The sequence below is a fragment of the Balaenoptera borealis genome, assembly GCF_965194805.1.
Source record: "Balaenoptera borealis genome assembly, chromosome: 2".
Lineage (NCBI taxonomy): Eukaryota > Metazoa > Chordata > Mammalia > Artiodactyla > Balaenopteridae > Balaenoptera > Balaenoptera borealis.
In genome coordinates, this window is record NC_138867.1 from 31,826,906 (window position 1) to 31,839,382 (window position 12,477).

The 12,477-nt window shown below is 37.8% G+C and overlaps 2 protein-coding genes across 4 annotated transcripts in view; one reads left to right on the top strand and one right to left on the bottom strand.

The window, feature by feature from the left end:
- SKP2 (S-phase kinase associated protein 2) overlaps positions 1–12,477 on the top strand; it is a 124,514-nt gene that overhangs the window by 108,260 nt on the left and 3,777 nt on the right. The window lies entirely within an intron of this gene.
- RANBP3L (RAN binding protein 3 like) overlaps positions 1–12,477 on the bottom strand; it is a 47,881-nt gene that overhangs the window by 16,987 nt on the left and 18,417 nt on the right. Inside the window, exons 2-7 of one of the 3 annotated variants that reach the window (XM_082382388.1) lie at positions 8,094–8,152; positions 6,991–7,030; positions 6,412–6,489; positions 5,472–5,546; positions 1,308–1,379; positions 829–968 (exon numbers count right to left, since the gene is read on the bottom strand). In XM_082382388.1, coding sequence (XP_082238514.1) covers positions 829–968; positions 1,308–1,379; positions 5,472–5,546; positions 6,412–6,489; positions 6,991–7,030; positions 8,094–8,152 — 464 coding nt within the window. The remainder of the gene's footprint in view (positions 1–828; positions 969–1,307; positions 1,380–5,471; positions 5,547–6,411; positions 6,490–6,990; positions 7,031–8,093; positions 8,153–12,477) is intronic. The other 2 variants (XM_082382389.1, XM_082382390.1) reach the window with 2 other exon arrangements.

Here is a 12,477-nt window from a genome sequence, read left to right on the forward strand (position 1 = left end):
ATTAGTACCAATCGGATTATTTTCACTGAATTGATTAAATGATTGGTATTTTAACATTTCCATGTGTCACTGTCCTCATGTTCAGTCTGGGAAAAAAAACAAAACCATGTGATCAACCCTCAATAGTTTAGCTGGAAACAAATGACTGATGGAATAACTCTCAAATTCCACCCTGTTGATCCTGTGTTCCCTTCCTCTCAAGTGTCTGCTTCTGGAAGACACAGATAGAACTATAGCAACAGAATATCCCCAAGCCCATATCTGCATGGCCTGAGTAAAATTAATACCTCCTTAGAAAGGCCCACAGCAAGTGATTCAGTTGGAAGAGAGAATTTGTTTCTGTCTCCAGAGGCTTCCCAAGCCCTCCCAATTACACTGTGGAGGTAGTTCGTTACTCCTGTTTCCGTGAAGATGGGTCTGGAATGGAAGCCACGCTAGCATGTCCACCAGTTGAAGATACAAAAAAAATCCCTTTCCTTTTTTTGACGTCTGACTCCTGGCCCCTGCCACCGCATTGCTCCCCTATTCTCACATGGGATCAATGCACCAGAACAAGACCCCAAGGGTCCCCACTGCACAGGACTCAGCTTTACAGCTTAGGAGATACCACAAGACTTGTTCCCAGGAGCAACCCTCCAGTTTAAGAGGACAAGTTTAATAAGGTTACTGAGGGCTTTTGGCTATCTTGTCCAGCTGTTTTTCCAGCCTGGTAGCTGCTTCAGCAACAGAACAAAGGCAGCCCCTAATTCTGGATATGGGGGCCCCCAACAATCTACCAAAAGAAGGATGGGGAACTGAGGTCAGTCCTAACATAGGAGGTTTTCTTACCTTATTTTTGTTTTTTTCTCTACTCTTGCAGGATTCCAACACATCGTGTCCAAATGATTTTCTTACTTTTATACACTTTTGAGCTTGAGGTGGCTGCAAGATAGCAGGTCTTAGAACATGTTCAGAATGTTTCACAGGACCTTAAAAGAACAGAATTAAAGGGTCAGTATATCTTTAGTGAAATACTTTTCCTCTCTATTTTTTTACTAATTTAATGCTAATTTTCTAAAGTCATGATTAAATGAGGGGTTAATGTTAACTAATCAAAGTCAAAATAGCCAGTGAGCTGCCTAGTACTTTCTTCCTGCCTACCTTTTACCCAGTAACTATTCATTTTGATCATGGGACTTAGCTTACCAAATGCTTTCCTTCATGTTTTGCCACTCAACCACCATACCACCATACACACACACAGAGATTAAGATATGGATGGTAAAACAAAATTTCTGAGGTTCTTGTAATAAAGAGAAGCTACATACCTTGTTCTGCACTGTTCATATCAACATTCCTTTGCACAAAAGTTGATGTCATAAAAACATTGTTTTTCTTCACTGTAAAAAACATGTTTACAAAAATTTTTAAACCTATTGTCAGTTTCTACTGTTTTAACGGTCTTGCACTGAACTTACCAGTAGATGTCGCTGTTGGCACTAACAGAGTAGTAGGCAGCGCTCATGAGAGCACTGATTCTGCTAAAAACGTGTGATGGCAAGATGAGTTTCGCTACAATCTTTTTACTCTCAGAAAAATAAGTGAAAATTAGGTCACAAGTGAAATAGACAGTTTTCTTTAGAATCATGAAATTGAGTACTGAGAGAAATTCTACAGATTATAAAATCTGAATTGGTAGTGAACCATCTGTGTGCATTAATATATATTTCTTATAGAATGTTATAAAACTTCTGCCCCTTCCCCACTCTTTAATGATACCCGGAGACAGAAGTAAAGATGACCATTATTCTAGGCCATTTTTCTATGAAGTGAATTGATGGGATAAGACTGTGGTCTTGGCTGCAAGAATAGAATAGAATTATAGGCATACCAAAGAGATATTGCTGATTGGGATCCAGACCACTGCAATAAAATGAGTATCACAATAAAGTGAGTCACACAAATTCTTTAGTTTCCCAGTGCATATAAAAGTTACGTTTACACTATACTGTAGTCTGTTAAATGTGCAATAGCAATATATGTATCTTAATTTAAAAATACTTTATTGCTAAAAAAATGCTAACCATCATGTGAGCCTTCAGAGAGTCATAATCTTTTGGCTGGTGGAGGGTCTTGCCTCAGTGTCGATGGCTGCTGACTGATCAGGCTGGTGGTTGCTGAAGGCTGGGGTGACCGTGGCAATGTCTTAACATAAGACAACAATGAAGTTTGCCCCATCAGTTGACTTTTCCTTTCACGAATGATTTCTCTGTAGCATGCAATGCTGTTTGATAACATTTTACTCACAGAACTTCTTTCAACATTGGAGTCAGTCCCCTCAAACCCCCAACTAAGTTTATTCTAAATCCTTTGTTGTCATTTCAACAATCTTTGTAGCATCTTCACCCGGACTAGATGAGCAGGGAACCACTTTCTTTGCTCCTCCGTGAGAAGCAACTCCTCATCTGTTCAAGTTTTATCATCAGATTGCAGCAATTCAGCCACATCTTCAGGCTCCACGTCTAATTCTAGTTCTCTTGCTATTTCCACCACATCTGAACTTATTTCCTCCACTGAAGTCTGGAACCCCTCAAAGTCATCCATGAGGGTTGGAATCAACTTCTTCCAAACTCCTGTGAATGTTCGTATTTTGACCTCTTCCCATGAATTACAAATGTTCTTAATGGCAGCTAGAATGGTGAATCCTTTCCAGAAGGTTTTCAAATGCCTTTGTCCAGATCCATCAGAGGAATCACTATCTATGGCAGCTATAGCCTTACAAAATGTACTTCTTAAATAATAAGACTTAAATGTCAAAATGACTCCTTGATCCATGGGGTGAAAAGTGGATGTTGTGTTAGCAGGCATGAATGACATTAATCTTGTTTTACATCTCCGTCAGAGCTCTTGAGTGACCAGATATATTGTCACTGAACAGTAATATTTTGAAAGGAATCTTTTTCTGAGCAGTAGGTCACAACAGTGGGCTTAAAATATTCAGCAAACCATGTTGTAAACAGGTGTGCCATCATCCAGGCTTTGTTGTTCCATTTATAGAACACAGGCAGAGTAGATTTATCATAATTCTTAAGGGCCCTAAATTTTCAGAATGCTAAATAAGCACTGGCTTCTATTTAAAGTCTCCAGCTGCATTAGCCCCTAACAAGAGAGTCAGCCTGTCCTTTGAAACTTTGAGGCCAGGCATTGACTTCTCCTCTCTAGCTATGAAAAGTCCTAGATGGCATCTTCTTCCACTATAAGGCTGTTTCGTCTACACTGAAAATCTGTTGTTTAGTGTAGCCACCTTCATTGATGATCTGAGCTAGATCTTCTGGATAACTTGCTGCAGCTTCTACATCAGCACTTGCAGATTCACCTTGCACATTTATGTTATGGAGATGGCTTCTTTCCTTCAACCTCATGAACCAATCTCTGCTAGCTTCAGACTTTTCTTTTGCAGCTTCCTCAACTCTCTCAGCCTTTACAGAACTGAAAAGAGTCAGGGCCTTGTTCTTGATTAAGCTTTGGCTTGAAGGAATATTGTGGCTGGTTTGATCTTCTCTCCAGACCGCTAGAACTTTCTCCATATCAGCAATAAGTCTGTTTCACTTTCTTATCATACATGTGTTCACTGGAGTAGCACTTTCAATTTCCTTCAGGAACTTTTCCTTCACAGTCACATATTTGCTAACCATTTGGTGCAAGAGGCCTAGTTTTTGGCCTATCTTGGCTTTAGACATGCCTTTCTCACTAAACTTAATCACTTCTAACTTTTGATTTAAAGTGAGAGACATGTGACTCTTCCTTTCACTCAAACACTTAGAGGCCACTATAAGGTTATTAACTGGCCTAATTTCAATATTGCTGTATCTCAGGGAATAGGGAGGCCTGAGAATAGGGAGAGGGATGGGGGAGCAGGCTGGTTGGTGGAGCAGTCAACATACACATTTATTAAGTTGGCCATCATAACTTATATGATCATGGTTTAAGTGCCCCCCCAAAATTACTATTACAATAGTAACACCTAAGATCACCATAACAGGTATAATAATAATGAAAATGTTTGAAATATTGTGAGAATTACCAAAATATGACACAGAGACACAAGGCAAGCAAATGCTGTTGGAAAAGTGGCACCCATAGACTTCCTTGAGGTATGGTTGCCACAAACTTTCAATTTGTAGAAAATGCAATACCTGTGAAGCTCAATAAAACGAGGTATGTCTGTACTACACATCTCAAAGAGATCACCTCTTGGTTGCAAATTGCAGAAATAGCAACCTTTGAGCGTTGGATTAAAGGAGATGAGAAAAGAATAAGGATTGCTTCTTCGAGGTATTATAAATGTTGAGGTAGAATAGCTTCTCTAATTCAAAGTTCAATTACATGGTTTTTATGATCTTTATTATTGAAAAGTAACACTGAATGGGCCATTTAAAATTATACTATTTGTCTCCATTCCAACAGCGCCAAGATTCTGCATAACATAAAATGGGATGTGCTTGGTAATATCAGTGGGTTTTTTATTCATTCTTTTTGTATGTGTGTCTGATTTTTAGAAAATGAATTGAAGCAGTTATCCAGATAATTTAAAGCCATCCCTTTACTTTACGCACAAATGCAATAAAACAAATCCTCTGGGATAAGACCCCTATTCCTCTTAATGTCTGTAACTTGTCAGGCAGATATAGATGGGGCTTATTGAACTAGAACCTATCTTTTCTGTATGTGAAAGGTGTCTGACCATATTGTTGCTCAGTCATGCTTGGAATTGTTAATAAGAATATAAATTCATTAGTTTGAAAACTCTGTGGTTCCTGGGTAGAATCCACTAAAAGGAAGTGAATAGCTTGTATTTTCTGTTTCTTGTGGTAAGCTTAACTCGGAAAAGGCAGTTGGTTGTTCAGTAGATACAAAAATATACAAGAATACAAATCATAATCTTGATGTAGAGCATGTTTCAACCATTTCAAATATTTTATTATGATAAAATAGTTTTACTTAGCAAAGTATTACAAATTTCAAATAAAAAGAAGTAATGCTTTAATTAGTGAAAAATTCAAAAGGAATCATATTCTAAACTTTAGAATATAAATTTAAAGCATAAACTTTGAGAATCTACACATAGTTATATATTTTGAGTACTACCTATATTATAAACTGTACAGATGGACAATAATAAGGAAAATAAAGCAAGTTACTATATTTTATAGGGCTACCTTACATAAAATAATGCTATCATAAACATGAAATCCTAAAAAACGTAATCAAGCTTAAACTTTCTACCAAAAATAAACAGATAGACTGTCTAGACTTGTGGGGCTGGAATTCAGAAGGTATTCTTCCATGCATACTTCGCTAAGGCCCCTATTTTATTTGCCACTAAAATGTCAGAGTTTTATAGTAGCCGAAAAAGAAAGCTCATCATGAATAAGAATGAATTTTGAAAAGTCAGAGTGTCAGGCTTGAGGTTCTAAGAAGTTCTTTATTACCTGGCCCAGAAGGGGGGAAGGTCGGGAGATCCGTGAAGGATGATGATCTTAGTCGCTTCTGGGACAAGGTTGATGCTAAAAGCAGATTGCAAACTGGAGTCAATAAGGAAGTGGGTTTTGTTTTTCTTTTGATTTGGATTTTTGCTGTTTTGGAAAATTTTCTTTATCACCAGATTAGAAAAATCTTTGTATTTTTATCAATTAAAAATAAAGAGTGCCTCTGGTGAGAATTATATCAATTCAGTAAATATTTACATGTTCACTGTGTGTAAGACACTCTACCAGGCATGAAGATGACCTCAAGGAACTCTCAGTGGAGGAGACAGACATATACATAAATAGCTGTATGACGCAGCAGAGGGCAGTGTGATCTATCATAAAAGGAGTCACCAGAGTGCTTTGAGTGTAGGAGAGAGGCAAACTAAGTTAATGGTTTATTCAAAACACAGCATATGATAAAGTTCTTAGAATAAAGTGTTTTTTTAAAAGCAGACATCTGTTTATTTAAGTAGATGTTTACTTAGGAGGAAATAGCAGTTTCCCCTAATTGTAAAGCTAATACATGCTTAATGCAGAAACTTTGTGAACACAGCAAAATACAAAGTTCGGAGTGGGGGGGTGGAGCGGGGGGGGGGGTTGGGGGGGGGGCGGTGGGGTGGACAGGGGAACCAAATCACTTGTAATCCCATTACCTAAGATAACCATTGCCAACACTGTGGTTTATATCCTTTCAGTCTTTTTTCCAATGTTGATTAATTGAATTTTTAAATAATAACTCACTGTGCAATTCATTTATAGACTGCTATTTTCATACAACAATATATTATAAACACTATCAATGGGTAGATTTTTAAACATTACCTGTTTGAAAAGTCCCTTAGTAGTATCACACTCAGAGTAAACATAACAGTGAACACTCAACAGTCAAGGCTATACCTACCTCCTTGGGACTGAGAATCTGTAGTATGCAAAGTAAAAGATGAAGACCGGACACGCTTTCTTGAAGAATCATTACATTCTGTAAGAAATTCAATGTGAAGGGTAAAACTGATTGCAATAACAAATTAGCCTCAATCCATGATATGAGAGGAGAAACAGAATTTCCTTTTCTCTAGATATATCATCATTTGACAATGTGTTAATTCCTGAAGCACAGTGTTAGATATTGGGGTTAATAACTTGGTGATTATAAACCGATAGGCATATCATCCTACTATGAAACAATTAGAAACAAGTGGCTTTGGCAAGAAGTTGCGTACAAATTCTGAGATTGCATAGAGAATGCTTTTGGAAGGTTGAAGTACAGGCAGTGGAGAATCATGGGATTTTAGCGTTGTTAACATCAGTGTTCTCAAAGACCTACATGTCATCTTTCAAAACAGGAGCCAGTCTACTTGCATGTTTAAAAACAAGAAAAACCATTCGATTTTACATTGTCTGTGCCACATGCCAAAATGCTTGTGCCTCCTTATTTCTTTGCATAAAGATTGCTTTTGAAATACAGGATACAAATCATTACCATGTTCTGCTGCTTCATACAGGGTGTCTTCTGCAGGTCTCTGGAAGGAAACAAAGCTACCGGTGAGAGCTGAGTGTCTGCTGTTTTCAAATCAGACTTTCACCCTGTCACTTCATAAGAGAATTCTCCGAAGCCAGGTCTATTCAGCTAGGCTAGGAAAAGCTGCTCACCTTCACTCACTAGGAGTTGAGTTTTTCTTTAGTTAGTTTTGTGGGTAGTAGGGTAAATTACCTCCATAAGTAAGAATGAATAACAAGAAAATACTAGTTAAGCTAAAGTGAGAATGCTACTAATGCTATCGTTTGTCTTTCAAAGCAAGTGATTTTAATATGATGCTCAAAAAGCAAATAGAGTCCTTAAGATTTCTTTTGAATCATATATTGCAGTTTAGAACTTATTTTATATCCAGTTTTAAGCTAGGTCAGTGGTGGGAAGCGCATGATGAGCCTTAGCCCTCCTAATCTCTTTCAGCCCCTCCCCTTTCCCAGTCACTCCAAAAAAAAAAACCAGATAATTTGGTAAAAATGGCATGTTATCCATAGTTTCAAGATAAGGCCTCTGGCTTCCCATTTCAGCCAAATTGCTGTCATTAAATCCCTACGATGTAAATATTCTGGAGTTACTACTCCTCTAAGTGAAGAACAGAGGATAAATTTATGCAGCAGTGATATCATTTAGTATAGCTAGCTTCTCGAAATACAATCTTGTCAAAGTAAAAATCAAAGCGGGACTTCCCTGGTGGTGCAGTGGTTAAGAATCCGCCTGCCAATGGAGGGGACACGGGTTCACTCCCTGCTCCGGGAAGATTCCACATGCTGCGGAGAAACTAAGCCTGTGTGCCATAACTACTGAGCCTGCGCTCTAGAGCCTGTGAGCCACAACTACTGAGCCAACGCGCCGCAACTACTGAAGCCCACGTGCCTAGAGCCGGTGCTCCTCAACAAGGGAAGCCACTGCAATGAGAAGCCCGCGCACCGCAACGAAGAGTAGGCCCCGCTCACCGCAACTAGAGAAAGCCAGCACACAGCAAAGACCCAACGCAGCCAAAATAAATAAATACCTTAAAAAAAAAAATCAGACAAAGAAAAGTAACTTGATCTTACCTTAAAAGTTTGTTTTCTCTTTTCAAAAACAAATATTGGTTTAGCAATGACAGATTTTTCTGTAAAAGTAAAAGAACATGCAAGAAATCAAACAATACTCTGACATTTCTAACACCAACTACAAATATTTGAAGATTTTTTGGTTTTGTATTTTTCCCTGCCTTTGGGTAAAATCCAAACTGTTTTACATGAATGCTGTAAATCGCATATTTACAAATGATTTTAACAATTAATTAGAGAAATAAATATTTGGGGAAAGTGATAGTAATATGTTTCCATAAATAGAGAGATCATCCCATTAAAAGAACAACCTTTAAGTGTTTAAGGAAAACAAAGTACAATTACCTGCATTTGGAAACTCATCGTGACATAGTGATTAACAGCCTTACTTTTAGAATAAAACATTTCAAAGGATGAAAAATCTCATCTGAGAATAATACTTCTACTTGGTTTGGATCTCAAAATATAAATGGTACAGATGTACTTAAATGATCCAGGAATCATTCATATTTCCTTGACTGGTCATATACTAAGTCATGTTTTCAATATTTAGACTAAGAATCAGTCTCAAACAGTATTGCAAAGTAGGTAGTTTGTCTTCAGCCCTGCCAACCTTATTAATCTTTTATATTTTCCTATCTTAGGTAAGGATAGAAAGGAACTCATTCACTCTAGGGTATAAATGAGTGATAACAGCATTAAATGTCAACACTCTAGAATTCTTAGGGAAGATTATATGGCTGTTAAAAGCTTAGAGGGGCTCTGGAGTTAGGGAGGCATGTGCTCAAATATAAGTTCCACCGCGAATTGGCAATATACTTTTGGAAACAATATGTCTGTACCTTAAGTTTCTTCATCCGAAAAAAAAAATGAAGACTATAACAGTACTTACTTTACAGAATTTATGTGAAAATTATATGGGTTTTTAGATATAATTACTTAGATTTTAACAAGACCAAAAAAAAGCCTGAAAGGATATTAAATATGTGGCGTGACACCAATCCCTATTCCAAAACTCATAGCTGACATTGCTAATCTATGACAACACTTTCTTGATGAGCCCCAATATTACCTCAGAACTTTTATCATTATAGTCTTCTAGCAGCCATTACCGATGTATCATGCCAGCATAGAAGCTGAGGTAATTTGCCATCACTGGCTGAATAAATAAAAGTCTAGCTGAAGAATTTCAAGGAACTACCAGATAATTACATCTTTTATATGCCAGGAAGGGGTTTTCCAGTTACCCACAATCTTATCCCATAATAGCGTGTCAAAACTCTGCCAGACCACCCTTTGCCAAGCTCCGGGGACCCTGTGAACTTGGGTACCTTCTTTCAGTCCAGCAAGATAAGCTTCATTTTTTTATGCAAGTGCTTACTGTGCTGTCTGCCCTTGGAGCCAAGTGAACGACAGCAGAAAATGCTCAACAACATATTGGCATTGCCTTCCATATTAAACTGTAGCTCAATTCTTTGTTCTTTCTTAGAACAAGCTCCTTTTTCAGCAATTACATTAGATTTAAGAAATGAGATCTCTAATGACTTTGAAAGGACATAGTCTTTGTGAATGTGCAGTGGAATACTTATGAAGTGGAATAATAAATGGGCCTCTTATAAATTGGACTTAGGATAGTTGTCCTTAAAATAGTATGACTTGACCTAGCCGTAGACAAATAGCATGTTGACTTTTCCTCTATCAAAACATGGAGCTAAAAATGGGCAAAGGTGATCTTCAATGGCAGCATTAAGTAGGAAATCATAAAGGGTTACTTGTAGCTGGGAGGGCATGTGGTAAAGTAGGAAGGCCATTTTTTTTCATCAGTTCAACAGATATTTATTGAGTATCTTTTTGTGCAAGCCGCTCTGCTAGGATCTAGGTATACATTGTCTGATTGAAGGTATACTAGCCTCGGTGCAGCTACCTCCTCTCCCTGACACAGCCCAGCTCATTAGCTGGAAAACAGGTAACCTCCTTACCTCCTCCTCCATCTAGATTCTCTCTCCCTTTCTCAAACCAGTCCTTTGGCTCCAAAGACAAAGTCAAAAGTAAACATTTATCAAGCCATTGGGTTCATAGCAGTTTTCTAACCTGACCCAGTAGGAAAACTTGAAAATAAGATCATGGTCCTTGGGGCTTCCCTGGTGGCGCAGTGGTTGAGAATCTGCCTGCCAATGCAGAGGACACAGGTTCAAGCCCTGGTCTGGGAAGATCCCACATGCCGCGGAGCAACTGGGCTCGTGAGCCACAACTACTGAGCCTGCACGTTTGGAGCTTGTGCTCCGCAACAAGAGAGGCCGCGACAGTGAGAGGCCCTCGCACCGCGATGAAGAGTGGCCCCCGCTCACGGCAACTAGAGAAAGCCCTCGCACAGAAACGGAGACCCAACACAGCCAAAAATAAATTAATTAATTAACTAAAAAAAAAAAAAGATCACGGTCCTTAAAATGATATATTTTAAAATTTATCCTTTCTTCTTTCTAATATATTTGTTGATCAATCCACTTATTCAACAAATATGTATTGAGGGGTGACTGTATACAAGTCACTTTGCAAGGTAAGAGAGAGAGGACAGTGGTATAAGATGAGGCTGAAGATGAAGTTGGATTATCTAAGATAATCTTCCCATCTCAAGATCCTTAACTTAATCACATCTACTGGGTTTCTTTTGCCGCATAAGGTACATATTTACAGGTTCTGAGCATGAGGATACAGACATCTTTAGGGAGCTGTTATACTGCCTACCACGCATACAAAATATTGAGGTTCTGTCTGAGCACTCTCTACGCAGTTCACAGAATGCTGGCAGCAAGGTTTATTTCCTCCAGGCAGGAAATTATAAGATTTTTCTCTGGAGAGTCTGACCAACCCGAAAGAAAAGAACAAAAGATATTGACAAACAAATTTTTCAGTGAATGGTCAAACCAGATGATGAGTCCCCAGTGCAAGTGCACATAGCTGCCAATGAGCTTTTTAGTGAGTGCCCCTTTCTTAAATATAAGCAGGCAGTCAAGGGTCACCAGACATACAATTCAGTGATTGAATGAGTAAACAGAAGGAAAGTAAACTGGAGGGAAAAGACTATGCAGAGAGTTTAATATATATTTTATAAAATTATATACAAATAATTTATTTTCATACATATATATTTTATAATTATATGTCTAATATGTATATAATTAATATCCTCACAAATATGAAACATCCATAAAGCAAGAGCAGAATACTACTTTTTAAAAAGAGCAACACAGAACAAGAATAAGCTTTTAGAAATTTAGACTTTAAAATATGGTAGTAGAATCAATGTTGACTTTAAAAAATCAATAGAAGATTTAGAGAATAAAATTGAGTAAATAGTCCACATAGCAGAGCAAAAGAACAGAAATGAAAAATGTGAGAAGAGATAAGAAAACTCAGATTATCAGTCCAAGAGTCACTTCAATGCCTGACTAATAGAAGCTATAGAGAAAGAGAATACAGGAAAAAGAGGGCTTGAAATTATCAACAAATAGATCATTAAAATTCCCCAAATCAAAAGACATATGTTTCCAGTTTGAAAGAGCCAATCCAATACTCAGAACAATACATGAAAATAGAACCGTACCAATGCACATCATGAAATCTTAGAACACCACTAAGAAAAGGTCCTATTGGCATGGAGAAGGGGGTAAAAAAAAAGTCACATATGAAGGGTCAGGTATCAGAATGGCTTTAGGTTTCACAACAACAATCTTGTAAGTTAGAAATCAAAGGATCAATGCTTTTAACACTCTGAAAGGAAATGATTTCCAGTCTAGAATTATGTGCTAATATAAAGTACTGATTAAGTGTAAAGACATGATAAAAACATTTCCAACTGTAAGCTCTCAAAGTATGTATCCCACATGCACCCGTTCTCAGGATGCTTCTAAAGGAAGTGCTCTACCAAAAGAGCTAGTAAACTAAGTAGCCAAGAAATAGGGGCACCGACTCAAAAGAGGTGAAGGCAGCTTCCAGGATGATGGTGAGAGGACAGCCCAGAACGATAGCAGTACACCAATTGCAGAGAATAACCAGTCCACAATGGGGGAGGTCCCTGAGGAGACTCCAGGAAAGAAGTCTCCAAAAGGATGGAACTAAAAACAGTTGAATATCTCAAGTAACTGAATATTTTGAAAGCATATTTAGATAATTGAAAGAGACTTTGGGGGTTGACTGGTAACTAGTACATAGAGAACTAAGAAAACAAAACAAAACAAAAATATGACACAATTATTAAATCCAGAGAAAACAAAAAGTTGGGCAGGAAAACAAAAGTAATCAAAATATATTACATAATCATGACGATGTGAATACTGAATATTGATCTAATCAGACTTCTGATGCAATGATTTTGGGAAGATGG